The sequence below is a fragment of the Cladophialophora immunda genome (genome assembly GCF_000835495.1).
Source record: "Cladophialophora immunda strain CBS 83496 unplaced genomic scaffold supercont1.1, whole genome shotgun sequence".
Taxonomy (NCBI): domain Eukaryota; kingdom Fungi; phylum Ascomycota; class Eurotiomycetes; order Chaetothyriales; family Herpotrichiellaceae; genus Cladophialophora; species Cladophialophora immunda.
The window spans coordinates 3004487-3027789 of record NW_015622541.1 but is presented as its reverse complement, the minus strand read 5'-3'; the positions used below and the strand labels follow the sequence as shown (position 1 = coordinate 3027789).

Sequence of the window (23303 nt, the reverse complement as noted above, 5' to 3'; positions counted from 1 at the left end):
AGGAGGTCAACAACAATAAATTTAGAGAGTTTACCAAAGCGGTCCCGATCATAGTTTATCTGCAACAAGGGAATTTGGCAATGGCTACTTACAGATATATATGGGTCCCCTCCCATGGCACCTCCGAACGGCATCCCAGATACACACGAGTTCGCGTTGTTGATAACGACATACGCCGAGGATCCGGGCGCAATGACTACTACGGACGCCGCATACACGATGCTGATGTGAACGAAGTATACCTATCGAGGCGGAGCGACGAGCGCGACATAGATGATGCAGACGTGTACAGACCGCGCGGATCAAGGCGCTACGACGAACGCGACATAGATGATGCGGACGTGTACAGACCGCGCGGATCAAGGCGCTACGACGAGCGCGACACAGATGATGCCGACGTGAACAGGTATCGCGGATCAAGGCGCAGCGACTATGTGCGCGACATATATGATGCCGAAGTGGACGAACGACGTGTGTCGAGGCGCAGCGACGAGCGCGACATATACGATGATGAAAGAGATGCTTTGCAGCGGTCGAACAGATATCGACACCACTATGATAACGACTTCTACGAGGATCGCCATTACGAAGGCAGGAAAAACGCCAGAAGGGAGGACAATGTGTATCCTGCCGTATCCGTCTACAGCGATAAAGCCACCACAGTGACGGTGGAGAAGAAGCGGACAGCCAACGGCAAATCAACAAGAATTGTAATCTATCCAACTCGTTAATCGTCACAGAGAGAATGTTTGGGCCATTACTTGGTTTTTTCTTCTGGCCTCAAACAAGGCCATGTCTTGATAATTACATACCATAAAGGGGCTTTAAAATAGAGAACATGGCGCCTTCAATCGACTTGTGAAGAGAAAGAGCGGTCGAACTCCTGACATCATACGACAGCAGCATAGTGGTGGTCCTCGGTAAAGACGTAGTAGGCCTCTTCACCATCATTAGTGGGGCGGTTGACACATATGTACGATGCCCTTGCCGGATTACATGCCTCTAACACACGTACGGTAGCCATCCAGCGACCTTCTATAGATCTATTCTGTGGTACAACGTGCCAATTGCTGGACGAAGCTCTACTACCTTTTAGCCCCGCGATGCTTGATGCTGGCTTCAGCGAAGGTGGCTCCATTTTTCAGATCCGCCGCAACACGTTCGTCTGCCTCCAGCTGCGCCGGAATGAGCTCCAACACCCTCTGCGCCAAAGCTTTCGGAAGACAGACAACGCCGTTGATGTCACCCACGATGTAGTCGCCAGGTTCCACCACGGCGTCAATTGTAAGGTCGTATAATCTTAGCGGCACGTTGATCTGTGACACGGGACGATCAGCACGTCAAACGACTTTCCCGACAACCTTTTTCATCATGGAGTAATACCTCGCTCACGCGCACAACCTCATAGGGAGCGGCCGTCCCAACGTCACGGGCAAAGACCTGCACTGATCAATCATTCAATCTTCACTTGAGAGACCCTACTGTCATACCGGGTAACCTAGGCCTCGGTGTTCTTGGACATCACGGATTCTTCCATCGACCACCGTCCCCGCAGCACCTGAGGCTTGGGCTCTCGTACTCATCAAGCCACCGTACACGGCATTGACGATTCCCGGAGGAGACGACACGAAGACCACGGCGCCTTTGGGGATCGTATCGATCTGGGACGGGTCAATCAATACTCCAAGCCAAAATGGGCATTGGAGAAGCGGCGAACGACAGAGGACTGACATAGTGACTCGCAGGCCTGGGCTGATTTTCGTAGTTGTTCCGCACATATTTCACCGTGTATGCGGGGCCGACGATTTTGACCTCGCCGTGTCTTTCGGGGGACCACATCGTGAGCCCTGGTAGGAACCCGCCGTGCGGGTGCTTGAGCTTCATCAAGGCATCGGAAACATCGCAGCTTGGGCAAGGTGTCAGTTCGTGGGTAGACCCGGCCTCCCCCATGGGTACTTACGTTGTGTACTGCCGGAGAGCTGCCACGATAGAGTCTTGATCAGCCATGTTTCGCAAGTATGTGAATACATCAATACTAAAGCCTGAGGAACATGGGAGAATTAACTTGTATCACGACTTAACAGTGGAACCGGGCAGACTCCGGGTCAAATGCCGATACTGGAGCTACAATAACGCCGGAACCGTCCCCAAACCCTGCTACAATCCGATACCGAAATCTGGTTCTTCAGCATCCCGAGCAAGCAAGAGCTCATGGACTCCAAGATGGGACATGTCCCCGTGGTCTATGTGCTCGACCCGTATCATGAGGATGCCATCACAAAACTCCAAAGCCAAGGCGACTTGACCGTCATTCTGCCAGGAGATCCACGAGCGAAAACCTACCACACGGACGCGACGTACATTCTCGTGAGGTCGGAGACGACGATCGGCGAAGCGGAACTTCTCCAGGCCCGAAACCTCAGAGCCATCATCAAACAGGGAGCCGGCGTCGACAACATCGACCTCCAGGCCGCACAGAGGCACGGGGTAATCGTGTGCAACACCCCGGGCATCAACAGCGAAGCCGTGGCCGAATTGACATTGACGTTGGCCTTGAGCATTGCTAGACGGGTGTGTGAGATCGATCGGCGGGTCAGAAACGGGGAGAAGGTGGTCAGGAGCCAGACTCTGGGACACAGCCTGTTCCGCAAAACGATGGGGGTCGTCGGCGTCGGCAATATTGGCCGTGTCATTGCGCGGAAGTGGGCTGGGGCCATGGAAGGGAGGGTGGTCGCTTACGACCCGTACGCCCCGGAGAGTGCCTGGGACGAGATGAAAGACGTCCAACGAGCTTCGCAGATTGGAGAGCTTCTAGAACAGGCGGACGTGGTCAGCCTGCACGTGCCCCTGACCGAAAAGACCCGCGGCCTGATCGGGAAGGACGAGTTCGCGATGATGAAGAGTAATGCGATCCTCATCAATTGCGCACGCGGTGGCATTGTAGACGAAGGGGCCTTGCTGGATGCGCTGGACAAAAGGCAGATATTGGGTGCAGGTCTGGATGCGATGGAGGTCGAACCCCCCAGCCTCGAGAAGTACGGCGACACGCTACTAAGGCACCCCGGCGTGATCATGACGCCGCACATTGGTGCCTCTACCATTGAGAACCAGAGCAGAAGCGGGATCGCGGCCGTCGACACTCTATGCAGCCTGATCCGGGGCGAGGAAGTCACAGGCCGCTTAGTATAGTGTTGGAATAGAAAGGCTATCACAGCAAACCCCTTCCTCCCGAATTCAACCGACTATAGTCGCTCGGCACCGCGAGGGACATGCTGTGCTCGTGGAACAGCGTGATATCCTCATGTGAACCTTCTGCAGGTTTGGTACATTGGGACCTCGCTCGGAAGATGAGTCTCGTGTTGCCATGCATCGCTCAAAGGTTGGAGACAATGGAGTACGAGCCGAAGGGGAAGAGACCCCGGAGTTTGGCCCGGACAGTTTCCGGGGCAGATTCCGCCATCTCCACTTAGATGCTCCGCGGCAGTTGGCCACATGCTGTTGGGGTTGGGTCTAGCCCAGTATACGAATGGAGTAATGATGTGGTTCCCCAGCCTTGAGCAATGCAAGGCCAAAAGGACTGTCCCCCCTCTTTCTCTGTGGAAGGCAACTGACAGACCTCAAGACAGACGAGTCACCCCATAATGTCGAATGCCTATATTCACGTCCCGGCTGATGTCGCCCAGACCTTTGCCCGAGAGCTTCTACAGTCGGCTGGATGCCGGAGGGAAGACGCCAACACCATCGCGCAGGCCCTGGTGCTGGCCGATCTCCGAGGCGTCGACACCCACGGCATCAACAGGCTGCCTGGGTACTTGGACCGGGTCAAGGCCAAGGTCCTCAACGTCGCGCCAGATCTCCAATTCGTCCCGTCAACCCCGGTGATGGGGCTGATCGACGCGCAGAACACCTTTGGATTCCTCGCGGGATGCAGGGCTGTCGATGAGGCTATCAAGATGGCCACGACCTACGGGGTGGGAATCGTGGCCGTCAAGAACAGCGGCCACTACGGAATGGGCGGCACGTACTGTCTGCGGGCCATGGAGAAGGGCTTCGGGGCCATGGCGTTCACCAACGCATCTCGCAGCATGCCGGCCTGGGGCTCGAAGGAGCCTCTTCTCGGAACGAGCCCCTTTGCGGTAGGGCTGCCCGGGGGCCAACAGGGCGATTTCCTCTTGGACATGTCCCCTTCCGTGGTCGCTCGGGTCGGTGTCCAGTATGGAGACACAGTAAGGCAATAATAGCTGACCTTTTCGACAGGGGAAGATCCGCAAAGCGGCACGAAGAAACGAAGACATCCCTGAAGGATGGGCGCTAGATGCCGACGGGAGGACAACGACAGACCCCGTCGCCGCCCTCAAGGGAGTGGTGCTCCCCATAGGGGGGCCCAAGGGCTCCGGGATCGCCATGATGATGGACATCTTTGGCGGGTTGATGTCCGGGGCGTCGTTCGCGGGCGGGGTCCACGACCAGTACCACGTGCTCGACAAGCCGCAAGGGGTCGGGCACTTTTTCATGGTCTTCCGCCCCGACGTCTTTCTCGACTCCCCAGCGGAATACACGCAGAGGATGGATCTGCTCCTGGCAAGGGTTCGGGCGTCGGAGCCTGCCGCCGGGGTTGACCGGATATACACGCCCGGCGAGATCGAGAAGATGACAGAGGACCGCCGGAGAGCGGACGGGATACCATTCACGCGCGAAGAGGTCGAAAAGCTGGAATCTCTGGCTGAAGAATGGGGCTGCAGCGCGAAGCTAGGGCTTTAAAACGTTGTCCGCTGAATCTTGTTTAAAATTTGAAAGAACTGCTTGCTTTTCGGCTCGACGGACGAGGATGTGTAGCTTCGTAGACTTATAAGAGAGGGGGGTATACTTGGAATATGGCTTATCACTAAAGAATTTCGATAGTATCGATGGTAGGGATACAAAGCCAGTACGAAGGTAAAGGAGTCCGGAAACGAGATGACGGATCAAAAAGCGAGACTTTGGCATGTTATAGAGAAGCAATACAAAGGCCAAGCGCCCTCTGTAACGATAGGAATTCTGTCAAACACCGGAGTCGTGTTCTAGGGAAAACCGTCTCCTGCTGGTGATAACTTTTAGGATCCAATAGCGATTGACCTTCTTTTCTCATGACTTGAATGAGATTCACATCGTCTCTGTCCGAGTGATCGCCGCCGACCGTTGCCTCGAAGTTTAGATCATGTAGCGGAACATCGGGTTGGCGTCGGCGTCCTCTGAAACATTGATGGAGTGCCCCTTCAGCGGCGTGCCGTACTCCCGATCGCGTCGACGGTTAATCTTGTGCAGGATCAGGGTATTGGCGAACGTTATGGCTGCGGTTGCAATCGAAATGGCAAAACACAGATAATGTCCCTTGCGATACTGCGGCGCGTCCGTGGAGGGATAAAAGTACGAGCCCGCGATCGAGCCTAGGTTCCCGATCGCAGTGTACGCGCCCATCCCGACCGCTCTTTTGGTTTCGTTGCCAAAATTGTTCGCTGCCCAAGCGTGACTTGGGGGATAGGTTGCGTAGACACAGGCGACGGCGACGCACTAAGTGACGGGTTAGAGAAAATCTCGTCTCCAACGTGACACAAGAAGAACGTACCATGCAGCCATATTTTGCCGATAAATGGTTGTCGTCCAAATTCGCAAGACAGGCGTACATCACCGCTGCAGTGCAGGAGAGAATGAAAATCGGAATTCCTCGGCTTCGATAGCGGTCCGAGAGCCATGATGTGACATACATCAAAGCAAACGCACACGCATACGGTGGAACTGCCAGGTATATGTGAGCACAAGTATGCTAGAAATGACGGAGAAGCCATACCAGTCATCAGATTGGCGGAAGTTGTAGCCTTGTATCCCAAGCTTTTGACTATCGAGGGCAGAAACCCTGAAATAGAGGACAGCAAGGCAGCCGTAGGGACATAGATTGCAGCTAGAGTGGATGCTTAGCGATGCATGGCAAGGTCTCTTTCGAGGAGCGCACATTGGACATAGAGTCTCCAATCGGTCAGAGCCAGCACAAAATGCTTCTTGCTGATACCAGGATTTTGGTCCGTGGTCTCCCTCCAATACCGGGCAAGTGCGACTTTCTGCAGTTCGCCCTTGAATCTGGAGTTCTTCGTCGGCCGATCCGGGAGCCAGTAGAGGCAGAAAAGACCAAGGCAAAACCCGGGGATTCCTTCAATAATGAAAAGAAGTTTCCATTGCTGGACGCTGGACTGGATATGGCCGATGCCGAATGCGATCAGCCCGCCGAATGCTCTATAACGGTGTTAATAATCCTCGAAAAGGACTGGATCTTGTATATCCTTACCCTGCGATGGCTGTAGGTCCAAGAAACCAGAAAACCCGAACGCCGAGTTCATCACGGTGGTACCAAATGCTCAGGTAGTAGACGATTCCAGTGCCGAAGAGACCCTCGAAAACACCAAGGAATACTCGGCAAACGAGCAAAGCGGCCCAGTTCAGCGCCACTGTTTGGAGGACGCAGACTACGCACCAGCCGCAGACTGAAAACGCGATCCACTGCCAGAGTCAGTAGGTTCTCCCTTCAGTCAGAGAGATAGAATTGCCTTGGAAGGTGGAAAGATCCGGTAACCGATACAACCGGGAACCTGGAATAAGATGAGGCCAACGTAGAAAATCATGATGACCGCTTGCCACTGCGTTGCGGACAGCTCCTGGGTTCCAGGGCCAACACCATTGTCTGGAGTGCCATGGCCTTCGTCGATGCCCAACAATTTGGCATTCTGCTTCGGGTTAGTGAATGACGGTTGAGGTAAGAAAGACGGACATACTGCTATATTGCCTCGATCCAAGTACTCGAAGAAGTACAAGGCCGAAATTGTGGGCAAAACAATGAGGTTCAATTTCTTCATGTATTGGCGTTCAGCATCACGAGCGCCATCAGTGTCGAGGACATGCTGATGTTCCTGAATATTGGGGTCTGCGTAATACTGCTCTTGTGCCTCCAGTTTCTGGGGGCCTATGTCTGCAGCCTTCCCAGCACTGTCGATCCAAACTTCACTTGCCTTCGATTCAGCCATGGCGGACTTCTGGAGTTGTGGGAAGTGGGTAAGCCATCATGTGAGACGCTGAGGAACTGGCTGGTTCATATATGTTGGAGTACGGTACTGTATCTCCTGAGACTGTCCCCGGAAACTGTCCGGGAACCTCGCCGGCCCCTCGCCCTAGACTGTGCAAGGTATATTAGAACCCCCAGAAAGACTGACACAAGGGGAGATCATGCGGGGAGCGGCGACTGAGCGGAAATGCACGCGGCAGAAAGCATTTTATGAGCAGGGCCTCGCATGACTGACCTCCTGTTGCTTGGCCTCCTCAAAACCAGATCTCCTGACGACCTGATTCTTGATCTGGGGACACATTGTCTTAGAATATCACAGATCATCTGAAAAGGTCCATTGTTCTCGGTACCGCCCCCAATGGCAATTCACACTCAGGCACCTGGCACAAGTGTCTCCTCCACGGGAGTGCCTTCGAAAGCAAGGTACCGATTGCCTCCTGGGTCGTGGGACTCTCATGTCCATGTGGTTGACGAGGTAAGTACCATCTCGCGACACCAGATCGTGGCTGACCAACCAAAGGATAAATACCCCTTTGATCCTAATTACCCGTACCGACCGAAGAAGGCGAGCTTGGACGAGCTGTTAGCGTTCGAGAAGGAGCTGGGCATCGACCATGTCTGCCTTATCTGCATGTCGGTATACGGCACCGACAACAGCTCCATGATGGCTGCTCTCCGGCAGTTGGAGGGCCGTGCTCGAGCAATTGTGTGTGTCGACCCTGCCACTATCACCGAGAAAGAACTGCAAGAGATGCACCAGTTGGGAGTTCGCGGCGTCCGGGTCAACCTGAAAACCCGCGACGAGCAGATGTCCAAAGAAACCTTGGCAGCCAAACTTCTCCAGTACGCAGACAAGATTCGGCACCTGGGCTGGGTTATCCAGGTCTATCTTGCCCTCAACCAGATCCCTCTCGTCGCAGATGTGATTCCAGAGCTGAACATTCCGCTGGTGATTGATCATCTGGGGTCCCCCGATCCAAGCACGCGACCTTCTGATCAACCAGGATATGCAGAACTGGTCAGCCTGCTCGAACGCAGGCTTGTGTGGGTCAAAGTCAGTGGGATATATCGCTTTCCTAACACGCCTGAGCTTGATGAGTACGCAAGGGAGATAGTCCGGAAGGCTCCTACGCAAGTCGTCTGGGCTAGTGACTGGCCACACTCGGGAGGAGTAGAGAAAAACATCAACGGAAATCGTCACATCCATCAGGATTATCGGAAGATTGACGATGCGGCATTTGTTGAGAAGTGCTTGGAGTGGTGCGACTTCGACGAGAAGCTAGTTCAGTCGTTGTTCGTAGACAACCCAAGAAGACTGTGGAAGTATGAGGGAACACAACAGTGACCGAGCCAGGATTTGAACATGGTTGAGGGTATAGAAAGTAGCATTAGAGATCCTAGCCTCCACTCAGAGCTGCATCGGTGAAGTACTGGTTGAGAATTTCTTCCGGCAGATCGATATAGTTCTCTGGGAAGGAGTCGAGGGTTGATATATGCTGTGGGTTGAAATCCGGTCCCGAAAAGTCGACGTTAGTCGCAGCATGTAGATTTTGGTCGTAGAATGGGAAAGCCGGCATGGGTTGTGAATCGAGGGTTGCATGTGAGTCGGGGAGATCGACCTCCAACATATCTAGATTACATGACGAGCCAATGCTAGCCGTGATGATGTCCAGACTTCGTTGGATACCGGGACATGAGCATTTGACGGCTTCAAGTGCACCAAGGTAGGTTCGAGTTCTCTGGCTTGAGCCGGCAATACCTTCTCTCAAATCCTGTACCGCAATCGTAGCGGCGGTATATGTGCAATACGCCATGAGATAGGTGACTCGAGTAAACCCAAAGGTCTTTTTAAGCCTCAGTAACAGTTGTTCAACCTGCTCGGATGCCCTGCGACATATTGTTCTACAGGCCGCCGAGGATTGAAACGGGCGATGCAGAAGAATGAGTGCAGTATGGTAAAGGAGACTAAATAACAGTCAGAATCGAAGGATTCGGGGCGAGAATTGGCAAATACTTCTGAGAGAGTACGTGCGGCGGTGGGCAACGGCCGTCCTCGGCGTCTTCGGTGACCTTCAGGTGGGCTGGTGTAGCCGCACGCCAGCTCGATAACCGAGCGCTCGTCCGTTGTATGAAGTCTAGCACCGTATTCGACGCTTGCCGGCCGTATACATTGATTATGATGTCGGTCAGTATGACACCAAGTTGGCAAAAGTTCGTAAAGCACGAGATTGTGCTGGCCGGGGTCGGTAAGAATCTGGTCACCGACTCATCGTCAAAGATTGGGATCCAGGGCTCGGTCTCGGCTGTATCATCGACTAGAAGATGAGGTTAGCATTGGCTCTTGATGAGGATTCCTCGTTCATACGAAGTTGAGCTTGGACAAACGGCGGATCTGGCAGAGCTGGCATTCGCCCGAGATACAAGCTAATAGCTCTACAAATGTCAGCGGGTCTTTGACTATTGGTCGAAAGGGATCGGTACTTGTCCCAAAGGAAGCAACTCCATGCAAGACGAGTCCTCATCTCCTGCCCCTGAGTAGCGGCAATAGAGACGTCCAGCGGCTGAGACGGAAAGGCAAAGACCCCCATATCTGTCGCCATTCGAAACGCCATGCCGCTCAGTAGCCATGCCTGAGAGGTCATCCCCTTGCCAATTTCAAGCGCGCTGAGCTGCAAAAGTGCTTGGATCGTTTGGATTGTAGGCGCATTGTGTATCTCCTGCCCAAGCAAGAGCCTAGCTCGGGAAAGCAGCTGGCCACTCAACTGTTGGTCTGTGAACCTCGTCGAATGAGCGCAGACGGCACTCAAGAGCAAAGGTGAGAAGTCAGACCCTCCGGTTGCCAAATTCTCTGGCCCTGGTTAGCCGAAATCCTTGACGCAAAGAGTCCAAGCGTACTCATAAACGAGGGGCGATATACAAACATAAAGACAGGATGGACCCATGTCCAGTGGGTCTGGAGCAGTTGCTGGATCGTTTTGGCGGGAAGATGAAGATGAATCGAAGCAATCTCGACGGCAATATTCTCAAAACTCTGCCAATGCAAAGAGTCCCTCATCAAAGACTCCTTCCGGGTACGGAGCGATACAGAGTCTTCTCCGCCAGCGGCTGTCGAAGTGATTTTCTGCGATGGAGTGTCGACTGCTGACGTTGACGAATAGTAGTCTGACTGTGACTATGATTAGCAGGCCTGCGCTTTCGCACGGGCGTATATAGTGAGGTACTTTAGCTGTAGTCTTGACTGCCAGGCGCGATTCCACCGAGTCGGGTGCGCCTGATGTGGACATTGACGAATCTTGAGCATTGGTGGCTGTCGGATTGGACGGACTCAATGGTGCTTTCTTTAGGATTGACTGGACATGAACATTGTCCAGCTGCCGCAGCTCCTCGATGACTTGTTCCAGACATTCATACCTCCTCGCCATCTCGAGTACGCGGCTCATAGGAGGAGCTGTGTCATATCGACATTCGTCTTTGTAGGCCAGACAAACCATGCATCGTGGCTGCTTGCCATCGCATCGAGTCTTGCGCAGGCGGCAATTTGTGCAGGTGAGATGGTAGGGCCGCCTTCTTTTCCCAGGAGAATGGTCGGAAGCAATTCTTCTCCTGTTGGGCATTATGTGTTCGCCGCGATATCTTGCTGAAGATACATCAAAGTAGCAGGAGGTGGAATGCCGAAATGCCAACGACACATTAGTCCGATGTCGGGATGGAGGCATCCCCAGCATGTAGCTGCCCCTGGGATGCGGAGAAACCGAGAGACAGCTTCATGGTATACGAGGTACTCCGTACATTACCCCAAATTGACTCGAACATCCTTGATTTGATGGCTGGGAAGCCCTGACAGCGGAGGAGAAACGGGGCTCAAGGAATTACCTAGCGAGCGTGTGGAATAATCAAGCGCCACAGCCACAATGGCCACCCCACCAGATCAATGCCACATTTATGGCCTTCCTGGTTATGGCCTCCCCAGTAATTTTGCATAACCAATGTCGAGATCTTACCTATAGACCTTGAAAGGATTGCGAAGAAGCTTACCAGCTGAATTTCATCAGGTCTCGGCGTTCGACGAATCCAGAAGTCCCAGAGACAAGATTGAACACTAGAACTTCTACCTTTTCGTCTCTCAGCTAGAGGCCGATAGCAAGGGGGTGCATATTTAGATCAGAATGAGATCCCTCGATTCCTCGCCCTCGAAAAACCCCTTTCCCGCCCGCGAAAAATCCCCAGTTCTCCGGTACCGTTGGCCATCAACGTGCTCCAGCAACAATCCCCAACCAGGAATTAGATGAAGCGCATACACTTCTTGGGCACAGACCCTCTCAGTCTCGACGTCTTCTGTGCTATCCCACTGCCCCAAAGCACTGTAGTCCTCCGACCCGTCTCGCCCGTGCTCTCTAGAGCTAGATATAGTGAATGAGGGTTTTCCGAATGCCAGAATGTCGTCCGGCTTTGGTGGAAAAAATCCATACTCGCGCCATTGTTCCTCGCACATGGAGCTCAAAAGCTTTTGGAATAGCTCTAGGGTTCGCGATTGGGTCCAGGTCACCGGAGATATTGCCATGTGATAGGACTTCCAGACGTGAGTTCTTTGGATTCTCGAAAGCCGCATGTCTGGGGGGCGACAGGCCGGCAAAGACTCTACCGTTGATTGAAGCCCATGACCATGAAGGGGCCCGACCCTCGACTCGCCTGACCATGCGTCCTCTTCCTGGTCCTCCACTAGGGACACTGGAATTCCAAGATAAACTCCTTACCATGTCGCCCTCCCATAGTCCGTACATATATTTGCACTGCACGAGGCCCTGCACATATTTGGCAGTGCCCGCAAGCGCGGCAAGCTTGTCTGAGTCCAGGGTCATACTGCGAGAGGTATATGGCCCGATGCGGCCGCGCCAATACTCGTATGCATACTTTCGGACTTCTTCCACGTTGCCATGATCAAGCAAATGATGAATGGACGCTGTCTTACTATCCCCGAAATCCCAGCTCTTCTTTGGAGGTAGAACACTTTCAAAATATCCATTTTCTTGGGCATAGAAGTCGAGACAGTGGAATTGTACCTGTGAGGAACCGTAGAAGAGGTACCTCCGACTAAGAAGCTTCTCTTGGTAAGGCCAAGCACGCTCTGCGATGGGCGAGGTGAAAGATTCTTTCGTTCTCAAGGGTATCGGGAATTCTGAGAGAGACCACTCCGGTAATGTCGGGCTCCGGAAGTCCGGGTAGGCTCTTCCGATCGTACTCCAGTTCACATGGAGGTGCTTGTGCCTGGGGACATCATTCAAGAACCCGTCTGCGCAGTCTTGAGCTGAGCCCGCGACAAGGGTGAAATAGGAGTTGCTGTAGTATTCACACATTCGAGGTGCCTCGAGATGGAAGTCCATGGAGTCGTCATCGTCTTGAATGATGCACAGGGCGTCAATCCAGAGGTACTTGATATCCAAGTTCTTGCACACCGTTATGGCATCTCGAACGGTTTTTGCAAGGCTGTTGAAATTCACGCCCTTTGACGTAAACTCGTCATAGGTCGCTGCAGTGCCCTGAGGGGATGTCTTTTTAGTGAGCCGAATATTCTTGCCACTTGCGCCCCAGCAATATGATGGAGCCACGTATCGACCCTTTAATCCTGCCGCGACGAGCACGGTGGGGTTCGTCCCTTCAATATCGAGCACTCGTGTCGGAAGGGGAGGGTCGTCAAACGAGCCACGGCAATTCTCATGCTCATCGTCACACGTTGTGAGCCATCGCCTGATTGCAGATAACCAAAGGGGATCGAGCGGCGTCGGAGATGGCTGTCGTCCAACGATATATTTTGCAGGTGGAGTTCCTTTTAAGGCATTTGGAGTCAGTTCAAGTTCGGCTTTGGCGTCGCAGGCTTTCCATACCTTCAGTAGCGTACAAAAGAAGAAATCTGGCCTGCGAGTTCTGTGCCAATTGTTACTGGGACTGTTTCGGCCTTTTTAGAGCATATTTCCCAGGGTTGGTTGTCGTAGATGAGTCCACGCAGAGAAATGACTGTTTTCCGCACTGAATTCTCCCATTTTGAGATCTCAGCTGCCCGTTTTCCGGCTGTGAGGCCAGTGTAAGCCAGATGGCAGAGATCACAGCCTGATTGTGCAGACTCCTTCAAGGCCGTGAAAGAAGGCTGCAGCTCTACCAGGCCACCACATCTAAAGTCGGAAAATGTTATCTTGCTGCAATTTGGGCAGCGCGTGCTGTGTGTAAGAGTTTGACTCATGATCGATAGCCTTTGAAGTGACGAATGTCCAGCGAAAAATGGAAGAGTATCCCCCTCTTGAAATGTTCACATTCTTCCTTTATGGACGCGCAGCCTGATTGTTACACAGATACTGTGACGTGGCCTACACTGATTGGTCGTCAGTACTGCCCAGTCCGGTACTCCGTACTGATCCCAAGTTTGAAGCTGAGATCAGGTCTGTTCATTGGGCTTGTAGACCCATGTCGTCCGTGCTGAGTTTGGGGGTCGGAAGTCGACTTGATCCTGACTGGTGCTTCCGCCTGCCGAAGAACTGGACTGAAACATTTTCAGCCTGGACACAATGTTAGCCAGCATGGAAGATGGAAGCCGATTTTTGCTGCCCTGGTTACACTCTTTACTCGACTTCTGTTGTCAAGGCCATTGCCAATTCTCGCGCGGACGCGGCGGAGACTTCCCATCACGGACGATTTACTCACCTCTCTCCTTCATCCCTTGTTGGTCACGGTGCTTGCCTCGCATCTAGTCTGGGATTATGTATTGACGATGTTCAGACAATATCGTAGGCAAAGTCTGCGGTACTGACTCAACTCTTCCAACGTCTGTGACGGTCTCCTCTCCTCTCCTTTCCTCTCTTTTGAGGCAAACGGCTGTTCTTGTACCGTACACGTTTCATTCCTTACCCCCCTACGTTTTGCGCATTCATCGCCTCCAGTCCAACCTTTGCAGTTCAAGTCTGGGTAGAGTTTGAGGGCCACACTAGATGTCGAGCTAGTTCGGCGGGGGCACAAATACATATTAATGGTATGCTAAGTGCCCTTAATTGCTCCGCATGAATTACACGCAATCATTTGTCCCGCTTCGCATGCTCTCAGCCTCATTGGCCTGTACGAACCGGACATTATATCTTCTGGAAAAGAGGATCAAGGCGTATGAAACCAGGAAAAAGTGTGCCAGGGCTTGATTTCTGGCCCTTTGCCCACCATAACCCTCACAGCATTCGATTTCCCTTTTGTACCTATTCACCTGTTTGTACTCGCCCCCTTGTGACTCCCTGTATCTACGCCATTGCACTGTACTTGTTTTTCGAGTGGTCCACCCAGGTAAAGACTCTTGCCACATCGCCTGCGGTATTGGGAGCAAGTATTTCCCGAATCCGTGCGATCTCCAACTTTTGGTGCAGAGGCGCCGTGGCCGGTCTCGCCGTCATATTTCGCCGGCAAGCAAGTTTGAACCAGAAAGCAGGAAGTGGGACCTAGTGTCCTCACTCCGTCTTCCTCACCACCCCAATGACAACCGAGATGTCGTCTAGCTTGCCCCCCTCGGCGGCTATACCCTCGTCAAACGCCCTCTCCATGTAAGGCGACTCGGCGTTGGGATCCATGGCAATCTCTCGGGCCGCGTTCATCAGCCGTCGCGCGACGTAGATCACGCCGTCTTTCTTGGCCTCCTCTTGCTCTTGCTCTTCCTTGTGATTTGCCGCCTGCGACTGATCCCCCCACCCATTCCAGCGGGACATGCTCTCGCAGATGTTGTCGCAAATCTCGTGCTCCCACAGGTTGTCGGTGACCCCGTCACTCAGGACGGCCACCACGTCGCCAACCTGGACGTTGTCGATGATGTCACAGACGGCATTTTGGAGCGGGGTGTCCGGCGAATTGGTGCCCAGTTGGCGCGGACAGTCGAACCAGTGCCATTGTTCTTTGGAGCGGTAGAGGATGCGGTCGGCACCGTCACCTTCTTTGCTTTCCGCGTCGGAGGACGATGAGGAAGGGGAGGGGCGGATGAGGAGGATCTTGCAGTCGCCTAGTGTCGTGGCGAAGATTACGGGCGTGGGTTCGGACTGCGAGCCAACGGGTTGTTTATAATAGAGAAGCGCCGAACAGGCCGTTGTCGTTCCGAGAATGTCATTTTTCGTCGAGTCCTTGGTATCCTTGCTTTCCTGGGAAGTTGAAGAAGAGGAATCTTCATCCTCTTCCCGCTTGCGATCCCCCTCTTCGCCCTCCGAGTAGACTTCATCCTCGCGATCCCTGTTCAGCGTGCCCTTGGTGACCTTCTTGGTCGCGTCGTACGCATCCTGCAGATTCTGTACTGGATCGACATCACCCAAATCCACAGAGTTCTTCCCGTCTGGCCCCGCGAGTGATTTCTCGACCTCGACGTCCCAGAAATGCGCGATCAGTCGACTCCAGAGTGCCGCGTGGCCCCTCTCTTTCTGCGCCCAGGCACCTACGCCATCGTTGACGGCGACGAAGTTTTGAGCCGCTGATATAATGATCGCGTCATCGCCGTTTGTTATGCCTCGCACGGGTTCCCCGTTCACGGTCGGACGGCGGGCGCCACGCGACACGGAGGAAGGATTGTGGGTTGTGAGCGGGTCGGAGAAGGAGCCAGAGGGGAGGGAGACGAATGGAGGCGGAAAAGGGCGCGAGGGCCGCTTGGCAAAGACCGAGTAGCCAGTCTCCAGGTAGAAGGGATAGGAGGGTCTGGGAGTGGACGAGGTGGAAGAGGATGAGCCCGCAGAGGACTTGCTCGCCGGGGGTGTGGTGGTGCGGCCTTCAGATATGAGATAGCGGCGGAAGTGCGTCGCCGAGGTGCCAATGCGTCTTGAGCAAGAATATTCGGGTCGACATACTATCCCTTGCAGCCGGGGTGAAGGTACCCGCACAAACAGAAGCAAGCAGCGGCTATCGAATAGTCGTGCTACAGCATGCCTGGATGGTCGGGCCACCTGTGCGAGCATGGAAAGGGCCAGAGCGCTCTCATAATAAGAGCCGCATGAGACTGGGCGGTGAGAGAGAGGGTGGCTCAACAAATAGTGATGAACCACCTACGAAGGGAAGGCTTCAGCAGTAAGGTCAAGGTGTTGATCTGATGGTAGAAAGATACTCCGTGACTATCGAGCTATACGCATGGAGTGGAACAAGTCGACGGGCGGGGAGGAGCTTAGCGATCGGCGACTCTGCGGTTGAAGTCCCGGTCCATGGTCTCCACATCAATATCAGGGACCGTCTCCCGCTAGCTGTCGAGTATGAGGGTTAGGATTTGGGCCAGGAGAAATGCAAGACCCTCGCACTATGGGGGAGATGATTAGGTTCTTCGGCCTTGGGGCTAGAGATATATACATATATACACTGTCTTGGCTGTCTGGCTTTTGGATATGGTACATTATACAACATTTTTGTGAGTGGTGAGTGACTGAGACGACCTCAAATGCAGAGCTTTCCCTCCATCACAACGCAAGTTGAGGTGGTGACATGGTAGATCGCAGAAAGGTCATGTAAGTCGACGCCGAGAAAAAAAAAGGAGCTAACCACTGGCCACCTACGTGGCCCTGAGGGTGACAAGAGGTGAGAGCGTTGTACTCGATCCGGATCCAGAGTGGTTTGTCGGCGAGAATGCAAAGTGTGCGGCTTCGACCTTGTGCCCTCATACCACCGCCCTCTCCTCGTCATGCCTCGAGACAAAGCGCTCTGCTCGTCCAATGAGCTCCTCATATACCGTCCAAGCAAGCGCCGAGCTCATCGCCTTCCTTCCCATTCTGAGCGCAAGCCCATCAAAAAAACTCTTGACTCCGTCCTCCTTGAGCATTAACCGCGCTGCTTTCCACGTATTCCCGTACTTCTGCGGCATCAGCTGCAACCTAGTTTTTACGGCGTCGAACGGATTCGTAATACTTGTTGCCAGCCCTGCTGCAAGAACGCCACTGGAGGCGTTGATCGAGGCCGACGTCGATGTAGAAGGCCGTGTTCGTCCTTGGTTGGCGGTCATGGTGTGTACCGAAAAGATCTTGTTCAGATGCGTCTTGCTTGCTTCATAGAAGAGCACATATAAGCCTGCGTACGGCGCATCACGGATGGCCGTGGCGCCGAAGCCAGAGAAGAAACCTTTAATGCCTTCCTGCGCAAAGATGGACCTCGTCGCAGAGGCAAGAGACTTGTATGAATACATGTCTGATTCGTAGCGCACTTTGATGACCGTCACGGGCATGATGATAAGTCCCGCGAAGACTCTCGCCGTCGCGCCCGTAATGAGATTTTGTATGTTCGATAGTTTTGGCAGCACCGAGCTGCTCTTTCTAGGGATAGGGGCTCCATTTCCGGTCGCTTGCGCGGTGTTGTTGGCAAAGATCTGGCGTAGAGAGCTAAGGGAGGTGAAATACAGAGCCGATCCGAAGCCTGTCCGCAGCGCTGATGGGACGGTCCCTCGCCAGAGGCTGGCCACGGGATGCGGACCAGCGAGGATCGACCGCAGGACGGTAAGAAGGGACGAGGAGTGAGATTGCTGGACTCTGGTCTTTAGCAGGTCGGCCGGCTGTAGCAGGACCGCGCTCGAGACGCCAGAGGTCAGGCCGGCAAAGAAATGAAAGGTGGGATGTGCCCTTTTGGAGCTCTGAACCTTTTGGACATTGCCATTGGACATGTTCCAAAGGATCCGAAAGCCTTGCGTTCACAGAGGGACTAAAGATTGAGAGATGAAAGGGCTGTCGTCCCAGAATGACTGTGCATGGTGGTGATGCTTGGGGGCGACGATGAGCACTCGGAACCGGGACAGGGAACAGAATCCTCAAACTGGTGAGACTGGTAGCTCAGCGCGATGCATGAATAAGCATTCTGCACAAGAACGTGCCAGTTACGAGTACGGCCAGAGGAAAGGAAGAAGGAGTCGCAAGCGAAAAGCTACGTTGTATGAAGTCATTTCCTAACTGAGAAAATTCACGCGTCTGTCTAGGCTACGCCACCAACGCTACGCTGATCCAGTGCCAACTCAACCAGCCATGACAGACCCAGATACGAGCAAATCGCGCACCTGTTAATACACATTGACCAACAACGCAGACAGCTCTCAGCACACCACCTTCCGCAAACAGCTATTGTGTCGCTTATTCGGGCATGGTTCAGGCCGTGATGCTTCTGCTTGTACATATCTATTGCTACTGTCGCAAGCGAAATGCAGATCGCCTATTCAGCGTCCAGCCCCGGGTCTAGCGTCCAGTACGAGCCTTTTCACCACGGTGCCGCCGGATACAGCTGGATGAAAAAGGGCAAAGGTCAAGTCAGGCGACTATGACTCGCTCTGTACACCTGTGGCGTAGCCCTCTGGGAGACCTTCAAGAGCATCCCGCAACAATTGTTCGCGTAAACTGCTCTGCATCCCAAGAAACCCATCCTTAGTTGGCCCGTGGATGAAGTCAAACAGCCACCGGCACACTTGATCTTGCGTTGAATGTCTTGTCCGATGCAACACCTTGAGGATCTCAATGGTCTGCCAATGGCTCTTTTCGTCCCCTGCTCGAGAGGATACTATCGACCATGAAAAATCCGGCAATGCCCTGTGCGGCAGACTTCGAAAGTGACGGTTCACGGTGTGGATGATATACTCGTACTGTCCAGGACTTCTTCTCGAGTGCCATCGCGTCAGGCTAAGCCACACCAGAACAAATAGCTTGTGACAATGACCGCAAATTCCGGAGCTCTCTGAAAGCAGTGGTTCAAGTTCGTCTAGCGGCAGTTTCGGACTGTCTTGGAAGGAAACCTCGTAATGCTGTAGAGCCCAGGCATCCATCTGCGCGAACAATGATGCCACTTGCTCAACTTCCACCTGCCAATCGAGGAGCGTTTCGTTGCCGCCGCTGGCTCCCTCGAAGTCGTCGAGATATGATGCAAGTCGAATGCTCGTTATGATCATAGCCATTCTGACATATTCTTCCACTTGAGGCGTGAGGTTGAGTCTACTCCATCCTCCAACATGCGAAACAAAGTTCCTCAGACCGGCCGAATGAGGTCCGTCTGTCGTCGCCGAGCCTTTGTGGACGCCTCTATACCGATGGAGATACCCATGCAGCTGAGCAACGATGCCGGATAATACTTCCTCGCCATGTCTCGTACGTGGATTAGATATGAGAGCCGCCAAGCGCTGTATTGCAGCGTGACGCCAGAAAATAGTGCGTGGACTCGCCTCGAGGCCTTGAACCGTATCAACATAAGCACTTACTCGCTCGAGGAGGTTGAGAAGCTTTACAGGATACGAGAAGCACCATGAAAGCCCAAGGGAAGCCACACATGATTTGCCCCAATGAGCTGATATGGTTTCTGTGCTCAGGGACATAGTCTTCGCAAATTTGAGCAAAGTGCCGGCTTGATTGTTCAATGCTACCGAGAGACTGTCAAATGGTTCAAGGCCAAGATGAAGGCTGGTCGAAAATGGCTCAGGGGCGAGTGGGATGCAGTATGTAGCAGTCTCTCTCATCTTGAGAGCATTTGTGGAAGAAGCTGGTTCCTTCATCCATCTAGGAGGCTGGGAGTCCTCTGCACCCGGGGTCGTCTTGCCATCAGCCGCGTTACAGTTCCTTCGGTGCTTCAACACTGACAGCATCTCGGGGCTCCGGTCTGTAGATTGGGAGGACGAAGCGTCGTTCAACCGCTTGAGTCGTCGCGATCTTTTCTGCGTGTGAGTGTTGATCAGCTTCCGCCGATGCTTGCTCCCGGCTTGGTCGATCCAGAATAACTCAACCGGAGCTACAGTTGGCAGTAGCGGTTCGATCTTGACAACATCGTTGGGCGTCATCGTTTCAGGTCTCATATGCTGCAGGAGATCGTCCACGTCATTCAAGACCATTATTTCCCAGCAATTCCTGGTCGAATAGTAACGACTGTATTCGTGCTTGCACGATTGCAGTTGCGCAATCCAGAGATGAAGTACGTCGCACAAGGCAGGGATGATGCTTTTCGTTTTCAGTATCAGAGAGGATGGGGGGGTGTAGACTTCTATCAGAAGTTGCAACAAAAGGGGTGTTGCAATCGCCCCAGATAAAAGGTATAGACTGTGGATGGTATTTGCTGAAAGCATCCCCGAACAACTATTCGCGTATCCCATTGGTCAAGGATGCCAAATTCGGTTGACGCCATTCTTGCACTCAATAGCCAAGACAATGTCGCAGCTTGTGAAAAGAGACTAGAGACGGGACACTGCAGTAGGGGGAAGAAAGTCCTCATTGGTAAGCAGCTGACTCGAGGACGCCGCGCTGGAAAGGTAGGGCAGCAACGTTGCAACTGCCCTTTACCAACCTTAGTGTCAAGATGCAGGTTCAGTAGCACCATTTGCTTCGCCTCAGAGCTGAGAGGCCGAGGCCGCATGACAAATAGCGCAAAACCGCCCCAAGCATTTTCGTGACGATAGATCCCTTGTCAGATAGGGCAGAAACATGACTTGCGGAAGACCTTTCACAGCCGTATCTTTGCAGATGCTGTCGTTCGAACTATTGGATGCACCCTTCGCCATTTGTAAATGGCATGCGACCATTCCGAAACTTCGTATGTGGCCGTTACCGATAGGAAGGTCCGAGTTGCCAGCCACAGACTCCATCTCCGCGGGATTGAAGACTAGTGCTCAATTGAACGCACGTATCAACCTTATAGAGGCATGTCGATCCAGGTGAGTGATGATAACTTGTTCTTTCTGCCATGAAACCCTGCTGCCCGGGTCACGTCTCCGGGGTCCCCAAATCGGAGCGCGAGGTTGAGTCAGTCCGTACAAGGAAGCGGGAAATTTGGCCCCCTTTCCATGAAAGGGATGAAATCTGTTATTGGAAGTCCAGGGTTCCCGCTGGTCATGATTGTTGGCCTTCATTTTCGTAACCCTCAGTCTTCATATCCTTCAACCCTAAGTCCTCCATTTCCTCGTCTGTCCGCTCGTACTCCTCGACCTTGACCTGTGGATCCTTGCCAGGATCCGCGTTCAACTGCACAAACGAGTTCGCCAGCGGATCCTCAAGAGTGATGGAAAATGGGAATTTGGCTGCGATGGCCGCATCGAGTTTGGCGAAAAAGTTGTCCCACCTTGTCCGCGTGGCTGGTGTCATTGAGTCGCCTCCCGCAAGGTCTTCATCTCCAACATTAAATATTTGACTGTGAAGCTGATCACGAACTTGGGTAAGTAGTCCTTCAACAGTAGTGAAACGGCCTCCAAGTGTGCCGGGTTGGACTTCCAGCCCCAGGTCCTGACTTTTCAGAACGCAGGACTCCGACTTCAGAATATCTCTCGACATGTCCTCAATCGTCTTGACGTCCAGGGTGATACGCTTTCCTTTATCCGGGACTGCGCCGCCAGTTTTGACGTCACTCGTCCTAAAGCCACAGTGGTCACAGACCGTCGCCATGATGATAACCTCCTTGAAGTGCGGAATATTGGTCTTTTTCATGTTGACTGTGCATGGCTTTCCACAAGCAGGGCACTCAGCGTGTAACTCGTAAACTTCATTATCCACAATATCGACGCCGTCCATCCCGGCGCCGTCCTCTGTTTCGTCATCATCAACCACCAGACCCAGCTGCACGTTCTGTTCGTGGCTTCGGAGGTAGTCAGTCCGCGAATATTTGGAGCCTTTGTCTTCTGGAGAGGGTTCGATGAACGAATTGCCCGAGATATCGTCGAGCGAAACAGTGAAAGGGAAACCATTGCCTTGTAACATATTCTCCAGCTTTTGAATGACGTTCTCTAGAGAGTTGTACATAGCAGGATTCACCTCCTTCCTCGCTGGTTGATCACTCTCCAAGTCTGTTTTGATTTTCATGATCATGCCCTCAAGATTTGTGAACTGGCCTGGAGCAGGCGGCGTCTCAAGCCCAAGATCTTCGATGCGGAAAATGCCCGTATCGCCGCGGATAATCTGTCTCTGGAAGTCGGCCATGCTATCCAATCTGAAAGTAAATCTTGCTCCCTTCTCTTGGATCTGGCCTGCGCTTTTGACTGTGTTGTTCTTCCAACCGCAGTGATCGCAGGAGAAGGACTCGAGAAGGATCTCCTTGAAATAGGGAATTTTGATAGGAAGAATTCTAGTTATACCCTGGGAGAGTGAGCATATTCCTTCCATGTATCATGCTGGTAAACATACCTCATCGCGACAGTTCATGCATAAACTCTCTATCTCATAGACTCCGGTCTCATTGGGGTCGGCGTGAACAACCGTAGGAGCTTCGGTGTCAGCCATGGTTTCGGCGAAAAATCGTTTCGATATACGTGTGAGTGGGCGTCAGTATTCTAAACTCTTCAAGATGGTTTTCCGCAATTCGTTGTCTGTTGTCTTAAAAGCCAGGCGGAAAAAGACGCTTCTCGAATCAGAATCTTTTCGAGGGACCCAGAACGATCGACGTCTGCCAAGGAAAACGAGGGGCACTAATGCAAGGCCCGATTTTGCGCAGCCGAGGGTCCCGGAGCCTCGCTCAGCCTCGTCGCCGTTGCTCATTCATGTCTTGCATGTGTTCCAAGTCTTCATCATTTCTTCATCAAGTCCATCAAGTTAAGGCTGGGTGTACTTTTGGCCTGTATGCTTCTGTTGAGGAGCGCTTGTAATCCTTCTCGGTCTTTTCGTGCTTTTGCCCTTTTCTTGCTGCTTGACTTGGTGGGCCTTTCCAGGACGGGATCTGCTGGTTCATTGACCGCCTCCTCAGGGACGGCAAGGGGCTGGCGGTCCTCTCTGGTGGGATTGGAGTCCATTGTGGCGACGTCTCTGGTGATCCGGTAGCACAATGAGCATCGCCGAGCTCGTACCTTCCGCCGAGAATTTCTCTTCTCTGAACGATCCTTCCTACTGGTCTTGATCTTCTTGTTTGATATCCTTGTAGAAACTGTCCATTCTGGTAGCATCAGGTTGCCGCACGCCACGCACGCCCCCCCTGAGCTACGGTCGCCTTGCAACGCTCCTGCGTGATTAAGTTCTACGCTTTCGCGCAACAGCTGTCGAGACGTCGAGGGTGCGGAGAGGAAGATCATTCGCGCCGAGTGCCGCAAGTATCTCGCTCGGGCAGCCTGAGCTTCGTTCATCGCATGCAGGAACCACTACTCGTCCCAAGGATGAAGTTTCGCCTCTTTTGACAGTGAGATAAGACGAAGCTCGATAGGCTAGAATCAGAATGACTCTGGGGCGAACGAGAGGTATGTCTGCAGCAAGGAAAAGTCTGTGACACGTGCTCCAACTAAACAGCGATGAGAACGGGAACT

General features: G+C 53.2%; 8 protein-coding genes across 8 annotated transcripts; 1 reads left to right on the top strand and 7 right to left on the bottom strand.

Moving 5' to 3' along the window:
* Positions 1-80: 80 nt before the first annotated feature.
* PV07_00875 (uncharacterized protein) lies at positions 81-731 on the top strand (the record flags this gene model as incomplete). Its single annotated transcript, XM_016387363.1, has 1 exon — positions 81-731. The coding sequence occupies one exon, from the start codon at positions 81-83 to the stop codon at positions 729-731; it is 651 nt and encodes a 216-aa protein (XP_016254291.1).
* Positions 732-5093: 4362 nt separating this feature from the next.
* On the bottom strand, positions 5094-7052 carry PV07_00874 (uncharacterized protein; the record flags this gene model as incomplete). Its single annotated transcript, XM_016387362.1, has 8 exons — positions 5094-5130; positions 5210-5550; positions 5606-5775; positions 5828-5938; positions 5990-6267; positions 6320-6531; positions 6621-6755; positions 6804-7052. The coding sequence occupies 8 exons, from the start codon at positions 7050-7052 to the stop codon at positions 5094-5096; spliced, it is 1533 nt and encodes a 510-aa protein (XP_016254290.1).
* Positions 7053-8487: 1435 nt separating this feature from the next.
* PV07_00873 (uncharacterized protein) lies at positions 8488-10512 on the bottom strand (the record flags this gene model as incomplete). Its single annotated transcript, XM_016387361.1, has 6 exons — positions 8488-9055; positions 9105-9405; positions 9456-9523; positions 9572-9938; positions 9986-10256; positions 10312-10512. The coding sequence occupies 6 exons, from the start codon at positions 10510-10512 to the stop codon at positions 8488-8490; spliced, it is 1776 nt and encodes a 591-aa protein (XP_016254289.1).
* Positions 10513-12273: 1761 nt separating this feature from the next.
* Positions 12274-13611, bottom strand: PV07_00872 (uncharacterized protein). The gene is made up of 2 exons (XM_016387360.1): positions 12973-13611; positions 12274-12914 (listed from the first exon to the last, which is right to left on the bottom strand). The coding sequence occupies exon 1, from the start codon at positions 13323-13325 to the stop codon at positions 12975-12977; it is 351 nt and encodes a 116-aa protein (XP_016254288.1). The 5' UTR covers positions 13326-13611; the 3' UTR covers positions 12274-12914; positions 12973-12974.
* A 604-nt stretch (positions 13612-14215) lies between these two features.
* Positions 14216-16232, bottom strand: PV07_00871 (uncharacterized protein). The gene has a single exon (XM_016387359.1). It carries the CDS (start codon positions 16045-16047, stop codon positions 14569-14571), a length of 1479 nt encoding a protein of 492 aa, XP_016254287.1. The 5' UTR covers positions 16048-16232; the 3' UTR covers positions 14216-14568.
* Positions 16233-16367: 135 nt separating this feature from the next.
* Positions 16368-17988, bottom strand: PV07_00870 (uncharacterized protein). The gene has a single exon (XM_016387358.1). The coding sequence runs from the start codon at positions 17724-17726 to the stop codon at positions 16734-16736; it is 993 nt and encodes a 330-aa protein (XP_016254286.1). The 5' UTR covers positions 17727-17988; the 3' UTR covers positions 16368-16733.
* A 380-nt stretch (positions 17989-18368) lies between these two features.
* Positions 18369-20180, bottom strand: PV07_00869 (uncharacterized protein; the record flags this gene model as incomplete). The annotated part of the gene is made up of 1 exon (XM_016387357.1): positions 18369-20180. The coding sequence occupies one exon, from the start codon at positions 20178-20180 to the stop codon at positions 18369-18371; it is 1812 nt and encodes a 603-aa protein (XP_016254285.1).
* A 733-nt stretch (positions 20181-20913) lies between these two features.
* On the bottom strand, positions 20914-22293 carry PV07_00868 (uncharacterized protein; the record flags this gene model as incomplete). The annotated part of the gene is made up of 2 exons (XM_016387356.1): positions 20914-22149; positions 22198-22293. The coding sequence occupies 2 exons, from the start codon at positions 22291-22293 to the stop codon at positions 20914-20916; spliced, it is 1332 nt and encodes a 443-aa protein (XP_016254284.1).
* Between the last annotated feature and the right edge of the window lie 1010 nt (positions 22294-23303).

Coding starts and splice junctions, on each gene's coding strand:
- PV07_00872 (XM_016387360.1), bottom strand. CDS start 13,325: ATGAGTCAAACTCTTACACACAGCACGCGCTGCCCAAATTGCAGCAAG.
- PV07_00871 (XM_016387359.1), bottom strand. CDS start 16,047: ATGCTCGCACAGGTGGCCCGACCATCCAGGCATGCTGTAGCACGACTA.
- PV07_00870 (XM_016387358.1), bottom strand. CDS start 17,726: ATGTCCAATGGCAATGTCCAAAAGGTTCAGAGCTCCAAAAGGGCACAT.